This window comes from Macaca nemestrina, chromosome 1, assembly GCF_043159975.1.
Source record: "Macaca nemestrina isolate mMacNem1 chromosome 1, mMacNem.hap1, whole genome shotgun sequence".
Taxonomy (NCBI): Eukaryota; Metazoa; Chordata; class Mammalia; order Primates; family Cercopithecidae; genus Macaca; species Macaca nemestrina.
The window spans coordinates 82,830,531-82,850,120 of record NC_092125.1 but is presented as its reverse complement, the minus strand read 5'-3'; the positions used below and the strand labels follow the sequence as shown (position 1 = coordinate 82,850,120).

The following is a 19,590-nucleotide window of genomic DNA, read 5'->3' as shown; positions in this document are numbered from 1 at the left end:
TCGGAGGCACAGCCAGGGCACAGGGGAAGGGCAGCATGTAGGGCCTGCCAAGCCAGACAAGCAGGAAGATGCCAGGAGCCACGCATGCTGGGGCAGGAGGCCTTTCACATCTCGAACCCAGACCAGGACACTCAGATTGCACCAAATTCTCCAGGCAGAGGTGAGCTGACCACAGACCCACAGAACCACCTGAGATGAATGCTTTCTGGGTGATGGATATGGTGCTAGGGACTTTGTGCATTAACCCACCCTCCACATCTCCACCTGAGAAACCTGGTGCCCAAGTGGAGAGTGCAGCACGGACATCCACTCATGGTGCTCACGTGCCTGCAAGCATGTTGGCCAACATGGAGCCTCTGTCCTTGTTTAAGGATGAGTAACCAAAACACATGAGCACCAGGCTTTGAGGACTCAAGGGCCACAGCACAGTAGACTATTCCCCTGGGTTACGGGGACAGTCACACCTGATTTGCAACATATCTCAAGACCTCAGCACACTTCAAGAATGAGAAGGCTCCTCCACAACCTTGAGCCAGGTAGAGAGGCACAGTGAGGGCAAGCATGTTCTTTACACAAATCATTCACATTCTCACCCTCCTTCCTAGGCCCTGGGTAGCCTGGGGTGACAGCACCTTCCTCTCACCAGCACCCGCTACTTACCGCATGAACAGGGTTGCACTGGTCTATGGGGCTCTTAAAATCCGTCCTTAACTCATCAAAGGCAATTATCTGAAACAGAATACAGAGATTTGAGGTGTTAGTGCACACCTGAGTCAACACACCATGTCCAAAGCTTCTGTGGATTTGCATCCAAATAACACAAGATAAAGGAAGAGGCTGTAGATGGCATGAGATGGGCCAGCACCTGGCCACTGTTGAAGCTGGCAATAAGCACATGGGGTTGCTTACGTTCTTCTGTCTACTGTGCATGCTTAAAATTTTCCCCAGTAAGTTTTTTTTAAGTATTCTGTGCTTTATAAAGATGCAGAGAAACTCTACTGTGCTGATGGCAGGTTGGGATTTAGAAAAAAGCACAAAAAATTTAAAACTTCAAACCACTACTTTTAGCTCCCTTCCTTCCAGGAAGCGGCTATTTATTTTTTATTTGTGTGTATTGGGGCAGAAAAGGTGATTGGAAGTGAAACAGACAGAAGTCAGGTGAGAGGCAAAAGAGAAAAACAAGGCAGTAGAGTTGACAGTAATAGAAATAATCAAATCTCTAGAAGTCCACAAGCCTGGATGGTTGGCTCCTGGGCAGTCAGCATTTCAAAGTACAGTCCTTTGGACTCCGGTCCTACAGTTCATTTTGGACGAAGACTCAGAACTCCCCAGAGAACAACAGTTTCCCGATATGCCTGGAGGAAAGAATGCTGGAGAGGACCTTCTCCAGTCACAGAATGAGGCATGGCCCCCCATGGAAGTACCTAACTGACAGGTGAAGGTTTGCAAGCCCACATCCTCACCACAGCTCCCTTGTCTGCTACAGAAGGAATAAATAATAGAACACGGTGGGATCTGGCCAGGGGAGTGTCCTTTCTTAGGGTGTGGAAGACTTGGGTGCTCCCAATAAAATCTCTCCTTTTGAAAATAAACAGACATGGTCACCTGTAATCCCAGCACTTTCAGAGGCCGAGGCAGGCAGATCACCTGAAGTCAGGAATTTTAGACCAACCTGGTCAACATGGTGAAACCCTGTCTCTACTAAAAATACAAAAATTAACTGGGTGTAGTGGCATACACCTGTAATCTCAGCTACTTGGGAAGCTGAGGCAGGAGGAAAAAAATAAAATAAACAGACATAACCAACTCCCCAGGAAGGCACATACCAGGGGTCCCTGAACACTTGGCAGAATTGCTGAAGCAAGGAAACCAGCTTCCCACCCCCATATGTCCCCAATCCAGCAACATGGGGCTGGGAGTAAGCACTAAGTAAGAGAAAATAACTTCCCTCCACAAAGCAAGTAGAATTTTAAAGCAGTCATATGTCATCCTGATTTCAATCCTCCTACAGAATTTGAAGAAAATTCCAGTATAACTTGTATTAAACCAACACATTTCTATATCATCCCTTGCCAGATAATTATCCAGCCTGTACTTAAACGCTTCAGGAACAAGAAACTCACCACTTACTGAGGATGCTCATTCCATTTCTGGCTACCTCTAATTAATCATTGCTTTCCTTATTAAACTAATATATGACTCCCTGAAGCCTCCACCCATAGCCTAAGCCAGGGTCAGCAAACTACAGCCTGAAGGCCAAATTCCAGCCTGCTACCCATTTTTGTTCAACCTGTCAGCTAAGAATGTTTTATTTTTTTTGTTTTTTAGTTTGCATTTTTGTTTTTGTTTGAGACAGAATCTCACTCTGTCGGCCAGGCTGGAATGCAGTGGTGCAATCTCGGCTCACTGCAACCTTCATCTCCCGGGCTCAAGCAATTCTCCTGCCTCAGCCTCCCGAGTAGCTGGGTACAGGCGTGTGCCACTATGCCTGGCTAATTTTTGTATTTTTAGTGGAGATGGGGTTTCACATTTTTAACACTTTTTAAAAATAATTGAAAGAAACCAAAAGGAGAATATTTTATGGCATGTGAAGCTTATATTAAAATTCAAATTTCAGTATCCATAAAGGTTTACTGGAATATAGTAGCATTTATTCTTTTATCTATACTGCTTTTGCGCAACAGGAGGATCGAGTAGTAGTTACAGGCTGTAAGGCTCACAAAACCCAAAATATTTACTCTTTTGCCTTTTATAGAAAAGATCTGCTGACCCCAGCCTATTCTTTTATTTGCCCTCTAGAGCTATCCTCTCCAATACGGTAGCCTCTAGCCACATGTAGCTTATTAAAGCTTAAACTTTTAATTAATGAAAATTAAATTAAAAATTCAGTTCATAGATACATTTTAGTTGTTCAACAACCCTGTCTATCTAGTAGCTATTACACGGCACAGATATAAAACATCCCCATCACCACAGAAAGTGCTATCAGACAGCACTGCTTTAGAGGCACATAGGATGGTCAAATAGCTCCTCCACAAAGAACCCCTTTAAGTACTGTCAGCTACAGGGACCTCAGCAAATCTTTCTTCTTCAAGCTAAATCTCTCCAACCATTGTTTACACAAACTACCACTAAGCTGCCTCATCATCCTGATTGTCCACCACGGATGTTTCAGGTTGTAAATGTCCATTCTAAAGTGTGACAGTCAGTACTAAACACTAGATTCAAGGTGAGGGTGGCAGGCACGGACAGTAGAGATGTCACTCACCTTCTCTGTTCTATAGTCTATGCTTCTTTTAATGCAGCCTGATGTCATTAGTTTTTTTGTGGCCATATCACTTTCCTGGCTTTATACTGAATTTGCATTACCTAAAAGCCCTAGGTCTTTTTCATGTGCTTCAGTTAAACTCAGTCCACCTCATTCTGCACAAGCATTGTTGGATTTGGAGGCCTAAGAGCAGGAACTAATCTTTATCCTGATTAATTCCTCCCTATTCAATCTGGTCTGCTGGTCTGATCTTTTGAGACATGACCTATCTCCCAACTATTATATAAATCCTAATAAACACAGTATCGTCAATACCCACATCCACATTCACCCTGATATAAATGTAAACCGAGCAGGACCAAGGCCAGAGCTCTGAGCGCACCATTCCTAGCTCCTGTGAGGCTGACATCGGTTTTCCTGACACCTATTATCTATCCAGTTATAAAGACGGTTCACTGTATTTTGATCCAGTCACTGAAAGCAAGTATCTGGATAGCTGCAGAACTCCACAACTGTTAGGGCTCCACATATAGGGCCCCACAAGGAGAATGGGCACCCATGGAGGAAAGGGAGCCAAGCCCCCACATTGTGAACAATCCTCATCCCCAGTCTTGCTCTAGGGCCCATGTCCCTGTCTGAGTGCAGGGAGGTGGGTCTAGACTGAATAGAGCAAAGGTAGCTGGAGCTTGAAGCAGGAGAGAGGAGCCAATGGAGATCTGGGGCAGTTCAGCCAGGCTGAGAGCCAGGCTGAGAGCCGGCGACCCCTACCTCGGCCCAGCTCAGCACCTCACCTGCAGGATGGTCCAGAGGAAGGAGGCCTGAAGTGTGGCTTATGCCTTTGAGCTCCATGAGATCAGAGGTCCTTCACGGGTGCTTTCTGATGATGTGATGACAATGCACCCATGAGGACAAAGGCTTTCAGACTCCCTACCCCCAATATCTACTTGCCAATGTATCTATCCATTCACCTAACATTCAGCCAGCATCCTTTATGTACAGGCAATGGGCTAACCAGTGGAGACACAAAAATCAACAAGATCAGTGCCTGTCTTCACCAAGTTCCTAGTCTGGAGGAGGAGACCCCCATGTAGACATGCCACTGTGCTACAGTGTGATGAGGGCTATCAAGATGATTGTAATAACTGCTCTCATGTATAGCCTGCTCACAATGTCAGCTGCTGGGCTATATGCTGCACATGCCTTTTATCATGTAATCCTTTGACCACCCAAAGGATTAAATGGGACCAATAATAGTACATACCTCACTATTACTGGTCCCATTTCAGAGAAGAAGAAACTGAGGCCCAAAGTAGTTAAGTTAGTTGCCCAACATCACTCTTTGGTGCCAGGATCCAAACCAAGGCCTAACACTAAAACCTGAGGGTTACCATTACATTATTCTGTCTCCAAATACCGAGAAAAGTAAACAAGGAGTCAGCAGACAGACAGAAGAATTAACAGCTGTCCCCATGGAACCAAAGCAAAGCTTCCCTGAGGAAGCAGGGGTTAGGCTACCCCCCACTTAGTACTAATTCATAAACAGATTCCCAGTCTCAGCCTCCTGACTTGTCTGAGGATAGAAGTTACGGGCCCTACAGTGCAGTATCATCCTTTGCATGTGGCAGACTTCTGTCTAGAGCTAAGCCTTAGCATCAGCAATGGACTGCAAGTATGATAAGCACAATGATGTAAGGATGGGCAGATGAATGGTCGGCACAGTTTAATTCAGCTGAATGCACAGACCAGCCTCTGTGTGTGTCCTACAAGGCTCCATTGCACCCTTCAGCCCAGCAACTGACAGTACAGGTTTAACTGCTGAACTGTAGGTGAACTTTAACTGCTAATCCAACGATAAGATCATTTCATATCTCACCCCTGTTTTAGAAATCAGTTTTACATTTAATGCAGTAAAATTCATTCTTTTTGGTGAAAAGTTCTGTGAATTTCGACAAATGCAGTTATGCGATCACCTCCAAAATCAAGACACAGAACAGTTCTATCACCCCCAAAATTCCCTCCTGCAACACCCCCCCGCCATGTCTCACCCCTGTCCCCCCACCCAGCAACCACTAATCTGTTCTCCATCCCTCTAGTTTTGCCTTCTCCAGAAAGTCACAAAAATGGAATCATGCAGTATGTAGGCTTCTGAGTCTGCTTTCTTTTGTAAGCCTATGTAAATACATATGTTTACATACGTTTTAACAGTTTAAGCCACACGTTGCCTATATCAATGGTTTATTCCTTTTTACTGCCGAGTAGTATTTCATTGTATAAATCAACTACGGTTTATTTACCTACCTGTTAAAGGACCTTAGGGTTGTTTCCAGATTTTGACAATTATGAATAAAGCTTCTATAAACATCTACACAAGGGCTTGTATCTAAACATAAGTCTTCGATTTCCTTGGACAAATAAGGGGATTGCTGGTCCATGTGGTAAGTGTCAATTTAATTTCTAAGAAACTGACAAAACTGTTTTCCAAAGTGGCTGCACTAGTTTGCATTCCCACATGAGTTGCAACATGAGTTGCAACATGAGTGTTCCAATTACTCCACACCCTAGCCAGAACTCAGTACTGTCAGTTTAGTTTTTGGGTTTCTTTTGGCCCGGTTTTGGTTTTGAGTCATTTCAGTAGGTGTGTCGAGGCATCGCTGCAGCTGTAATTTGCATTCCTCCAGTGACTAATGATGCTGAGCATTTTTCATGGGCTTAGCTGTCATCTGTACATCTTTTTTGATGAAATGTGTGTCCAAATCATTTTCTCTTTTAAAACAAAAATAGCTGGTTGTTTTGTTATTGATGATCTTTGAGCATTCTTTATATATTTTGGATAGGAGTCCCTTGTCAAATATGTAATTTGCAAATATTGTCTTCTATGCTGTGACTTGTCATTTCATTTTTGACAGTATGCTTCTCAGAGCAAAAGTTTTTTATTTTAACACAGTTTATCCCATTTATCAGTTTTTCTTTTATGGATCATATTTTGGTATTCAACCTATGAACTCTTTGGATCTAAGAACTTCTAAGATCACAGAGGTTTTCACTTAAATTTTTTTCTAAAACTTGAGTTTTCTCTGTAGGAAGGCTTAAACTACAAATTCAATTTATTTAATAGATTTAGGACTATTCCAGTTATCTATTTCCTATGACATGAGCTTTGACAGTTTGTGATTTCAAGGAATTGGCCCATTTCATCAAAGTTGTCAAATCTGCAGATTTATATTCAGAGCCACCCCTATTTTTGTATTTCATCCTCCCTCATCAGGCATCTCCCCTGCTTTTTTTCTCATCAGTCTTTTGAGATGGAGGTTTAAGTGATCACAGAAAATGTAAGAAAAGTTGGCAGCAAAGCAGTGGAAACAAAGCAAGAGCTATCATTCTTCCCCAAGCCGCATAACTGAGGTCCTTGAAAGCCAGACTGCCTCTACGCTGCCTGCCTCTTCAAGCCCTGCCTGAAAAAGTGGGGCAAGGGTGAGGCTCTGGGGTAGAAAATTGGAGGTCTTGCAGGAGATGCAGCACCAGAGGGAAAGAGAAGGATCTAGTTATATCAGTAAGATAATGCAATATACATGGGCAGACATCAGAACTTAGTGAAGTACTAGCTTGGACGGAGGCTTCAGGAGAGGCAGAGCCAGAGGAAACCACCAAGAAGTCCAGAAAGGAAGGCAGCTACAAACAGAGAACACGCTAGAAGTGAAGCTGTTCCTATGAACACTGAACCCTATCCTACCACCACTAGGCATAGGCAAGTTCAGCCCAAAAGGCGCTGCCCCAACCTTCCACCCTATTGCCTCTCCCTGTTCCCCCAACCACAGGACCATGAAGCAATGATCCATGGAATCTCACTGTGCAGAGCCTCACCAAGAACCACAGCAAGGTCAGTCCTGCTTGGGCCTGCCCTAAGTCTAGACCACCGGGATTCCATGCAGCCTGAACACCAGCAGGAAAGCAGGGTGGACCCACCTCAAGAGGTGGGAAACTATAGAAACACTCCATAAAGCATCTCATGCTTCCTTCTTTGGGTCCACAGAATTTATAATCAGGAGATTAAAAGTTATCTCACTTGTCTGAAATCATTATGTTGCTAAAAATAACCATGCTGTACTATGGCCTGAAAAAAAAAACCTTCCTGGAAGATGAAGAAACGATTGAAAAGTCAACATGTATTAGCTAATGAGTCCCCAGGACTGCCCCATCAGAGCTTAGCATTAGGAGAGGCTGGTTTTCTCTGGGACTTTCTCTTCCCTGCATTTGCTCCTCTTATTTCTGAAAGCTCTTAAATGGTTGAGACCTCGCTACCTTGCATGTGTACTGCACTATCTTATTGACATAACTTGATCTGCATAAGAACTCTGTGAACTGGATAGGAATCTCCCCCTAGCATACAGTTCAGGAGACCGAGACCCAGTCACAGTGTTTGAAAGATGTACTTTACCTTGCGTGATGAGTGAGGGACAACCCACACTGGACCCAGGTCTCGGAGTCTTTGACTGGTTAGTGTTCCATCCAGCACACTGTGCTGCCCCTCTCTGACTTGAACGGGTGAAAACAAAGTGTTGGGTTGCTGAAGAGGCCCAAAAAATATTGACTAGATACCCACGATGTACCTGGCACCATCTCTGCCTCTCTAGTACAGGACTGAGAAAGAAAAGAAGGTCCCTGTCATCACAGAAGTTAAAATCAAGGGTAAGGGCAGAAGAGATAATTAACAAGTAGGTAAGAAAAGCATCAGAAAATGACAGACTGTGTGAAGAAAATAAAACAGCTGATAGGAAGAAACAGAATTGGCAGTAGAGAGGGAAGTGATCAAGGAAGGCTCTCTGACAAGGTATCTTTTAAGCTGAGAGGTCTGAATGACCAGGAGCCAAATATGGAAAGGTCTGGGAAGAAATTTCCAGAGACGGAAATTATGCTGCAGATGCCAGAAGCAGGAAATAAGCTTGGCAGGTGTGAGGCACAGAAAGGCCTGCACAGGGGAAGCCAGAAAGTCAGACAGACAGCAGGGGGAGGGGAGGTCGAGGCTCAGGGCTGGTCAGGATCCCACCTGTGTGGGATTCATCCAACTGCAACTCCCCAAAACACATGGTGTGGCATGAAGCCATTTAGCCCATCTACTCTATTGGTGATGTGGCCCTTATGTGACTTGCATGACTGTGTTTGCTGCTTGTGGTCTCTCATTCTAACAAAAGGAGTTGCATGGACGTAACCGAGGAGGCCACTGCTGATACAGGTTGATCAGTGTGAAACCAGTGTCAGTTGGGCAGACTGAGGAACAGGTATTGGCCTGGCAGTTTTCAAGTCCGTTCTGAGCAGTAGCAAATTCACCCAAATGAAAACTCAATGTTCAGGGGCAATATTTAAAGAGATCATGAATCCTAGCAAGTCATACCCAGGGACTCGGAGGACAGATTTGGGTTAACCCATCTCAGAGAGCATCTGGGCACTGGGAAAAGCTGCACAGTTTTCTAATGAATGGGCACATGCCCCAAACCTTCCAGAAACTCTGACTACAGGCCCAACTGTGAATAGGGACAGCTCCCTCACCCAGTTCTGTGCTCATACTCCTATTTGCATTAGGGACACTTTGAACAGACCTTTCTCTCTTGATTTCTCCATGTTGTGTGTTGAATAGTGACCCCCAAAATTCACATGCACCTGAAACCTCAGAAGGTGACCTTATTTAGAAATAGGGTCTTTGCAGGTGTAATTAGAAAAGATGACATCATCTTTATGAGTTAAAAAAAAAGTCACACAGTGAAGGCCATGTGAAAACAGAGGCTGCAATTGGAGGGACACAGCTATCAGCCGAGGAACATCAAGGGCTGTCAGGAGCCACCATTAGCTGGGAAGAGGTGAGTAAGGATTCTTCCTTAGAGCCTTTGGAGGGAACATGGCCCATCTGTCTTCCGACTTCTAGCCTTCAGAACTTTGAGAGAATAAATTCCTATTGTTTTAAGCCACCCCCTGGGTGGTAATTTGTTAAGGCTGCCCTAGGAAACAAATACACTCCATTTGCAAAATACCTGAAACTATTTCTGCTGTCATCTAAGATCTGGAAGGAAGGAATGGTACCAGCTCCTCCTTGGAAACCATCATTCTCAGCAAACTTTCGCAAGAACAGAAAACCAAACACCGCATGTTCTCACTCATAGGTGGGAATTGAACAATGAGGTCACTTGGACATGGGAAGGGGAACATCACACACCGGGGCCTATTATGGGGAGGGGGGAGGGATGGCATTGGGAGTTATAACTGATGTAAATGACGAGTTGATGGGTGCTGACGAGTTGATGGGTGCAGCACACCAACATGGCACATATGTATACATATGTAACAAACCTACACGTTGTGCACATGTACCCTAGAACTTAAAGTATAATTTAAAAAAAAAAAAGATCTGGAAGGAATGGCTTTTGGTACTACCTGAGAATGTCAGCATGAAAGATGCAAACAGGAGCATTTCTGACCCAAAATATACACCTCCCCAGGGAAGCAGGCTTTTATACTCACCCCAAACCTTCCTGTAAGTCCCCCAAACCCACGCTCAGAATACAATTCTAATTTAGAGTGAATTCTGCTTTTTACTTCCTTTATCTTGTCCCCAAAAGAACAATGTCTTCAAACCACAGCCCAAGTTTTAGGGGCCCTTTCTAAGGGTCCTGTTAAAGCACAAAGAGCTCCATTGGAGAGGAAAAAAATGAGAGATGAGAGTGATTTTATTGGTTACAACATACATCTTATATCTAGTCCTAGTTTTATGCCTGAAACTAGTACAGCCTTGAGTCCTAAAGTCTCTCTGTGCACTGATTCTAAACTGCTACAGGCAAGTGTTTGCTTAGTCATCTCTGAACCCCCAAGACGCAAGCAGCACTGGCTCCAAACTCAAAGGCCTCTTGGGGACTCTACATGGGTACCACCCACCTGTTCAAGTCCTTGCTCAGCTCCCATCACCAAGTGGTCTAGAAAAAGATTCAGGGTCTCTCAACCCACTGCCCACTCCCTTTTCTAAAAAGTGCAATGCCAGATGTCATGGGGTAGTTGAAGCTTTCCAAAGTGTTTTCACATGTTTTGCTTGATTTTATGTTCTTGTATATAATATCCCAAATGATATGACATCCACTTTGCGAATGAAGAATCAAGAAGAATGAGAGGTCCTTAGGAATGTCCAGGGCTACCTGGTTAAAGAGGGCAGAGCTGGGGCCAGTCCTCACCTTCCCCATTTCTCTTCCGTGTGCTTCCTCCATTGGGCCATGCAGTCTCACCCTCTTCTGTAAGGGGGAGTGAGGAACCTTTACTAATGCTTCCATTCACATGGGGTGCCATGCAGGGCAGGACACAGCAGGTTTAGCACTAGAGTCCTGCCTTTTAAGGGCTCCCAATCAAATGAATGGTCTGCTTATCCCCATATGACCAAGAGTCTGAGAGGAAGTTAAACTTCCAACCAGCACAGAGGCTCTGGTTGGAGAGGGTCAGAGGCTTGCCCTAACTCTACCCCATTTCACCACTGAATTGGTCAGGGTTCCCTAGAGAGACAGAATCAACAAGATGTATGTAGATATATGTACAGAAAAAGATCTGTTTTAAGGAATTGGCTTATGCAATGATGGAGGCTGAGAAGTCCCAATTCTGCAGAGTCAGCCAGCAGACTGGAGACCTAGGAAGGAGCCAGTGCTGCGGTTCAAGTCCAAAGGCCGTCTGCTGACAGAATTCCTTCTTGCTTGGACGAAGTCAGTCTTTCATTTTATCTGGACCTTCAGCTGATTGGATGAGGCCCACCTACATTAGGGAGGGCAATCTGCTTTACCAATTTAAATATTAATCTCATCCAAAAACACCCTCACAGAAACATCCAGAATAATGTTTGGCCACATATATAGACATCATAGCCAAGTCATACTGACACACAATGTTAACCACCACAAGCCCCCAATACTAGGGACTGTCACAGGCTCTAGGCAGTGTGCTGGGCCCTGGCCAGTAGGGCTTGGTTGGAAGATGGCAGAGTGATGACCAATGGGTCCTTTTCATGTGTGAGAAATCATCATGCGTCATGGCATCCAGCATCTTGGCACACACTCATCTTAGGAAGGAAGCTGCCTTACAATAAGTAGGGAAAAGTGTGTGACCCAGCCTCCTCCACTTAAGGATGAGGAGCCTCAGGACCAGAGAAGAAGGGGACCTGTCCTGGCACTCTCACCCTCAGAGCCTGCACAAGGTAGCTTATCATTGTCTCAAGAGCAGTGTCCACCCTCATCATGAGTGGGGACTGTCTGTGCTGTGGGCTACCCATAACAGGCTCCACAAAAGGATGGGGTTGGGCCAATTCCAAAGCTGAGCCTTAAGGATAAAGAGCCCCTTACTCTCTGTGGGAGGAAAGCCACTGGTCAGGAAAATGAGACCCAGCCCTTCTGCCACCATGCCCTCCATGCCTGGGCAGCAGCCCCGAGTGTCCAGATCTTCCTGTGCCACCATCTTCTAAGTCCTTGCATAGCTACATCCCTTCCTCACACCATCACAAAAATGGACTGCCCCTGACTCCACATCTCTCTCTCCTTAACAGGTGCTGCCTCCTTTAGAGTGAAGAGTCCTGATCTGAAGGAGGTCTCACTTGCATCCCGACCCTGCCAGTTCCCAGCTCTGTGACCTGGAGCTTGTCACTTCACTCCTCCAGGCCATGGCTTCCATATCCATAAGATGAGAATAATCTCTACCTCAACTGGCTGCTATCAGTTCAAAATGGGGTGATACAGACTACAGCACCAGGATAGACAGAAATAAAGGCTGTTGGATGCTGGGGTGGGGCAGTGAGGGGGAATGCCATTGTGTAAAAGGCACAACAGTGTCATTGTTACGCATACCAAGAGAGTCGGTTCAAATCCAAATTCTACCTCATTTGTTTGTGTGACGATGGGCAAAGTGTTTAACCCCTCCAAGCCCCGGTGTCCTCAAGTACAAAGAAGAGACAGTGGTGGTTCCTACTTCATATTGATACTTTGAGGATTAAAGGAAATAATGTACAAGAAGCAGTGGGCACAATGCTCAGCATGTAAAGTTAAAACATTAATATTATCATTTTATTTCCATAATTATTACCATGCAGATGTTCAGGCCCCACCCTCTGGTCTCAGGGCTCTCTTCCCCTTTCTGGCCTTGAGCATGATCATTAGCAACACACCCTCTGAATCAGGAGAATCCAGTCACTGCAGGGGACAGCTGGGGTAGAGGGTGTAGGTAAGAGCCATGGCACAGCCCCTCTGAGGACTCAGGTGGGTGATAAAGCCAGCATGTTCCATCCTGTTACAGGTGGAAACCTGAGCTCGGGGTTGCCAGGACAGAAGCTGGAGACCAGCAGGTGAGCTGAGGAGGAAGGCATCGGCTGCCCCTGGAAGAGTCCCTAGACCTGAATGATGAGTACAGATTGGGAAACACAGGACACATTGGCTTATTTGCCATTGGTGTGCCAGAATCTGCAGACACAGCAGGTTCTGACATAGCTTCCCTGGTCCCCGTCTAGTTAACAGGAAACAAAGACACCCCAGAGCTGTGCAATTCTAGGACTAAAGCCAAGTGAGCAGGATACCAGGCAGACCTAGCCCCAGCTGACTTGCTTCAGCTGACAGCACAGCCGTCCTCAACTCCAGCCAGCAGCCATCTGGGTCAGGGTGAAATCCAGAGAGGAGAAGGGAATGAGAAGGCCCTTTTCTGCTGACTTGTCATAGGCATAAGCCGGGCAGCCACTCTGAATAGCTCAAGCAGTAAGAGAGGGGTTGGGAAGAAGTGGGGGCAGCCTGCAGTGTGCTGGGACCTTCCCTGGGGCAGTCAGGCCAGAATCGCCCCACTCCACTAGCCCCCTAACTCAGCCAGCCCACCAGCACTACATCTGGCCCTGCACATGAAGCACACTGGGGCCACAGAGCCTACCCGAGGTAGCCGCCCCCAGCCCCAGGTTCCCCTTCCTCTCACCAAACTTGTGTGTCCTCCGGCATCCTTGGTTCTCAAACAAAAGAATGCAGGAGCAATTTCTGGCTCGAATGTTTGGTGACCTTCCACACACCCTTTTGGGATCCTTGTTTTCAGCCTCCCTCCTTCTTCTGGTCCAGTGTCCTCTACTCCTTGGGTGCTTCTCCAACACCTAGGCCTCAAGGGTCCATGACGAGCCTAGCCCAGCTCTGGGGGAGCATGCACCCAAGAGTGAGTGTGGATGTGCATCAGAAAGGTTCCCCAAAGTATCTTCCAGGAAGATCCATCATTACTCATTCCTAAAAATACTTACTAAGCATCTACCATTTGCCAGGCACTGTGGTAGGAGCTGGAGATACAACAAAAAGCAAGGCAGACAGGAGCTGGCCTCTACCAGTTGCCATTCATTTTGTGTTGACTCTGAAAACGCAATGGCTTTTGGGCATGGTAGCCTATTGAGCAAGGCATCAATTGCTCACCTGAATATGGATTATTTTAATCAAACTGAAGACAGAATATGTATAAAGGAATGCAGTAATGCCAGCTCTAGGTCAGAACTTAAGTTTTTAAAAGTTGTAGGTGACCGGTTGCTTGTAGTTTGAGATATCATCATTGATCTGAGCAAGGCCCTCTCTTACATTTATAATTGATCATTTATTCCTTCATTCATTTCCTTTTATCCCATTAGCCCTTTTGCTCCATTCTTGGCAATTACTGGTTTATGTTTCATGTGTATCTTTCTGTTCCTTGTGTTCTTACAAAATGTGTATTCTGTATGTATGCATAGATTTTAAATTTACCTAACTTGTATCCCATTCTTTCTTACCTTTTGCCCTCAGGAATGTAGCTCCAGGGCTCCATTGGAGCGGCCACTATACTTTGTCTATCCACGCTACCAGTGAGAAACACAGACTTGACCATGTAACCTCAAATAATGTCACAAAACCCTAATGCATGTCACCTTAGGGATTGGTATGCCAATTTCTTTGGGATTTATACCTAGGAGTGGAACGGTAGGGCCACGGGTTTTTTGTTTCTTTTTTAATTGGACTGACTGCCCTCCTTGACTGTCCTTCAAAGTGGTTACATTCCCCCAGCAGAGCTACAGATTCTCTGTCCCACATCCCCTCAGACACCTGGCTGAACCCAGCTTTCTAGAGCTTGCAGTCTAATAGGTAAAGTGCAGTCTCTCTCGTTTTAATTTGCATCTCTCCAGAGATGAGTTGGAGGAACTCTTTATATAAAGTGTTAGCCTTTGGGGTTTCCTTTCTGTTCACTGTCTGCTTAGATGCTCTGACCATTTTTCAACAAGATTGCTGCCTTTTTCTCTTTTTGATTTGTACTGGTTGCTGGTATGTTGTAGATGTGACTCCTCTTTCAATTTTAGACACTTTAAACACCTTCTCTCATCAGTCACCTGTTGATTAATTAACTGTGGCTATGGTGTCCTTCACTGAATGAAAATCAGTTTCACTCATTTTTGCCTCATATTGTATACTTTCTCAAGTTTTATTTAAGAAGTTCTTCCTTGCCCCTAAGACACAAAGATAAACTCTTACATTATTTTATATTTTCCTTATGAAATTCAAGGATTCTAATTAGTCCTCTCCTGTCGTCAGATGCCAGTATCTGGGACTGTGCCAGGTCAACTCAAGAGTCAGAGTTACTTCATTCACTGAATATTTAATGAGCACTTACTGTGTACGAGGCACTGTGCTGGGAGCTGCAGACAGAAGACAAGGCATAGCCCCTGGATGGGATGACAGAAGTGGACTAAGAACTCCATGTGACAGAAGAGAGGGGTCAGGAAAGGGCAACCTCAAGTAGAAGTGACAGAAGAGAGAAAGAGACCCCCCATATTGTTCTATATTGTTTTATATTCAGTACCTGCTTTAAGAAGAAACAAGGAAGTGAAACCAAAGGCAGGCAACCTGGCGCCAGGCACCAGACCCAAAACCAGGTCTGGGCCTGCCTGACGTTAGCCTGATAGTTAATATTCAACCCATGACCTAGCAATCGATGTTATCCATAGATTCCAGACATTGTATGGAACGACATTGTGAAACTTCTCGTTCTGTTCTGTTTCACTCTGATTACCGGTGCACGCAGCCCTTGTCACATACTCCCTAGATTGCTCAATCAATCACGGCCCTTTCATGTAAAATCTTTAGTGTTGTGAGCCCTTAAAAGGGACAGACATTGTGCACGCAACAAGCTCGGATTTTAAGATGCTAGTCCGCCGATGCTTCCAGCTGATTAAAAGCTACTTCCTTCACTATCTCAGTGTCTATGGGGTTTTGTCCACAGCTTGTCCTGCTACATTTCTTGGTTCCCTGACAGGGAATCGAGGTGACTGATGGATGGCCAAGGCAGCCCCTTAGGCAGCTTAAGCCTGCCCTGTGGAGCATCCCTGCAGGGAACTCCGGCCCGCCTGAGTGACGCAATCCAAAGAGTGCTCCCAGGTAGGCAACTGCCCCAGTGGAACGCCTCACCAGAGCAGTGCATGGCAGGCCCCCGGGGAGGATCAACGCAGTGGCTGAACACCAGGAAGGAACTGGCACTTGGAGTCCAGACATCTGAAACTTGGTAAGACTAATCTTTGAAACTTGCCCACTCCATTTGAGTGGAAGCATGGCCTGATCACCCACAGCACGCCTGTATCAGTACTTTTGTTCTGGTTTTGACTTGACTTGAATTGCTTGATACTTTGGTTTTGACTTGGCTTGAATTTCTTGGTACTCTGATTTTGATTTGATATAAATGACAAAGATGTGTGTGTGCCCTCTTTACCCATTCTTTGTTTTGTGGTGAGTGTGTGGTGTGAGCATGATATTTTGTCTCGAGAAAACATGGGCCAGGCACAAAGTAAGCCCACCCCATTGGGAACTATGTTAAAGCATTTCAAGAAAGGATTCAAAGGAGACTATGGAGTCACTATGACTCCAGGAAAACTGAGAACTTTGTGTGAAATAGATTGGCCAGAATTAGAGGTAGGTTGGCCATCCGAAGGAAGCCTGGACAGGTCTCTTGTTTCAAAGGTATGGCACAAAGTAACTGGCAAGCCAGGACACCCAGATCAGTTCCCATATATAGATTTCTGGTTACAGCTAGTTTTAGATCCCCCACAGTGGTTAAGGGGACAGGCAGTAGCAGTACTAGTAGCAAAGGGACAGTTAGTTAAGGAAGGTTCTCACTCTACCTGCCAAGGGAAGCCAGCCCTTAAAGTTCTGTCTGACCCGGAGCCCAAAGACTCATGGCAGGAGATGGCACCAACAGTGCCGCTCCTTACCAAGCGGAGAGGCCCCCTACTTCTGAGCCCACAGCCCCGAGACCACCCAGAGTAGAAAGGAAGGAAGCGAACCTGCAGGAGAAACTCTTCCCTTGGCAGCCCATTTACAGCCCAAGACTGGAATCCAAATGCCCCTGAGAGTGCAGTGACATACTAGGGTAGATGAGGATGGACACATGGTGGAAAGGCATGCCTTCATATATCACCCTTTCACCTCTGCTGAGCTCCTCAATTGAAAAAATAATACCCCATCTTACACTGAAAAGCCTCAAGCTCTAATTGACTTGCTCCAAACTATTATACAGACTCATAGTCCTACTTGGGCTGATTGCCAGCAGTTACTCATGTACCTCTTTAACACAGATGAAAGGTGAAGGGTGCTACAGGCGGCAACTAAATGGCTAGAGGAGCACATCCCAGCCAAATACCAAAATCCCCAGGAATACATAAGAATTCAGCTGCCAGGAGCAGACCCTCAATGGGATGTGAATGAAGGACCCAATATGGAGAGGTTAAGACAATACCAGAAGGCATTAATTGAAGGGGTGAAAAAAGGGGCTCAAAAGGCCACAAGTGTAAATAAAGTTTCTGAAGTTATCCAAGGAAAGGAGGAAAGCCCAGCCCAATTCTATGAAAGACTGTGTGAGGCCTATCGTATGTACACTCTTTTCGATCCAGATAGTCCTGAAAATAGCGTATGATTAACATGGCCTTAGTTAGTCAAAGCGCAGAAGATATCCAGAGGAAATTGCAAAAACAGGCTGGTTTTGCAGGGATGAATACCTTGCAGTTACTGGAGATAGCTAATAGAGTATTTGTAAATAGAGATGCAACAAGCCACCGAGAAAGCCATAAGGAAGGTGAACGCCAGGCCAGGGCAGAATGCTGATTTTCTGGCTGCAGCAATTAGAGGGATCCCCGCAAAGGGCAGGGAAAGGGGGGTTCCGGGAGGAATGCCCAGTCCAATCGCTCATGTCTGCAGCATAACCAATGTGCCTACTATAAAGAAATAGAACATTGGAAAGGTAAGTATCCCCAACTAAAGGAGAAGCAAGGTGATGCGGAGCAAAAGACCACAGATAAAGACAAAGGGACTTTGTTCAGTCTGGCCGAAGAGCTACTAGACTGAAGGGGACTGGGCTCAAATGCCCCCAAGGAGCCCATGGTCAGGATGACAATACCCCAGTGTCCCCCTTATCTAAGAAAAACATTGATATAATCGGAGCAACGGGAGTCTCCACCAAGCAGGTTTTCTGCCTACCGTGGACCTGCTTGGTGGGAGGACATAAAGTGACTCATCAATTTCTGTATGGGCCTGACTGCCCCTTGCTTAGTAAGCTGAGAGCCACCATTTCCTTTACAAAACAGGGATCTTTAAAGCTGAAGTTACCGAGAACAGGAGTTATCATGGCCTTTACAGTCCCCCGAGAAGAAGAATGGAGACTTTTTCTAACCAAGCCAGGTCAGGAGATAAAACCGGTTCTAGTTGAGCAATGGCCCCGAGTATGGGCAAAGGACAATCCTCCAGGGCTGGCGATCAATCAAGCCCCCGTACTCACAGAAGTTAAGCCTAGGGCCCAGCCAATTAGACAAAAGCAGTATCTTGTTCCTAGAGAAGTTCTTGAAGGAATACAAGTTCATCTTAAATGCTTGAAAGCTTTTGTAATTAAAGTTCCTTGCCAGTCTCCATGGAACACCCCCTCCTACCTGTCTGCAAGCCAGGCACCAGGGACTATTGACCCATAGAGGACTTATGCTTGGCTAACCAAGCTACAGTGACTCTGCACCCAACAGTTCCTAAGCCTTACACACTGTTAGGATTGCTGCCGGCTGAGGACAGCTGGTTCACTTGTCTGGACTTGAAGCATGCCTTCTTTACCATCAGACTAGCTCCTTAGAGCCAAAAGCTGTTTGCCTTTCAGTGGGAAGATCTGGGGTCAGGTGTCACTACTCAGTACACTTGGACTTGGCTTCCCCAAGGGTTTAAAAATTCCCCCACCATCTTCGGGGAGGCATTGGCTCGAGACCTCCAGAAGTTTCCTGCTAAAGACCTAGGCTGCATCTTGCTCCAGTACGTGGACGATCTTCTGCCAGGACATTCCACAACAGACAGGTGTGCAAAAGGGACGGATGCCCTGCTTCGACACCTGGAGGACTGTGGATATAAGGTGTCCAAAAAGAAAGCTCAGATCTGCAGACAGCAGGTACGCTACCTGGGATTCACTATTCAGAAAGGGGAGCGCAGCCTGGGGTCAGAAAGAAAGCAGGTCATCTGCAGCTTACCAGAACCTAAAACCAGAAGGCAAGTAAGGGAATTTCTAGGAGCTGTGGGGTTCTGCAGATTATGGATTCCAAACTTTGCGGTGCTAGCCAAACCATTGTAGGGGTTACAAAGGCGGGTGACTGGGAGCCTTTTGAATGGGGACCTCTGCAACAGCAAGCCTTTGCAAGTTAAAGGAAAAACTTATGTCAGCCCCAGCCTTTCGACTACCAGATTTGACAAAGCCCTTTACACTCTATGTGTCAGAAAGAGAAAAAATGGGCCGCATGCAGTGGCTCATGCCTGTAATCCCAGCACTTTGGGAGGCCAAGGTGGGCGGATCACGAGGTCAGGAGATCGAGACCATCCTGGCTAACACAGTGAACCCCGTCTCTACTAAAAAATAAAAAAAAAAAATTAGCTGGGCGTGGTGGCGGGCACCTGTGGTCCCAGCTACTTGGGAGGCTGAGGCAGGAGAATGGTGTGAACCTGGGAGGTGAAACTGGCAGTGAGCCAAGATGGCACCACTGCACTCTAGGCTGGGTGACAGAGCGAGACTCTGTCTCAAAAAAAAAAAAGAAAAGAAAAAATGGCAGTTGGAGTTTTAACCCAAACTGTGGGGCCCTGGCCAAGACCAGTGGCCTACCTCTCAAAACAGCTAGATGGAGTTTCAAAAGGCTGGCCTCCATGTCTAAGAGCCCTGGCAGCTACAGCCCTGTTAGCGCAAGAAGCAGACAAGCTAACCCTTGGGCAAAACTTAAGCATAAAGGCCCCCCATGAGGTGGTAACTTTAATGAATACCAAAGGACACCA

General features: G+C 46.0%; 1 protein-coding gene across 4 annotated transcripts in view; it reads right to left on the bottom strand.

Annotated features, from left to right (window-relative positions):
- LOC105478329 (cornichon family AMPA receptor auxiliary protein 3) overlaps positions 1-19,590 on the bottom strand; it is a 333,823-nt gene that overhangs the window by 64,707 nt on the left and 249,526 nt on the right. For all 4 annotated transcript variants that reach the window (XM_024791880.2, XM_011735507.3, XM_011735517.3 and 1 more), the window contains exon 2: positions 661-729. In XM_024791880.2, the coding sequence (XP_024647648.1) occupies positions 661-729 (69 nt within the window). The remainder of the gene's footprint in view (positions 1-660; positions 730-19,590) is intronic.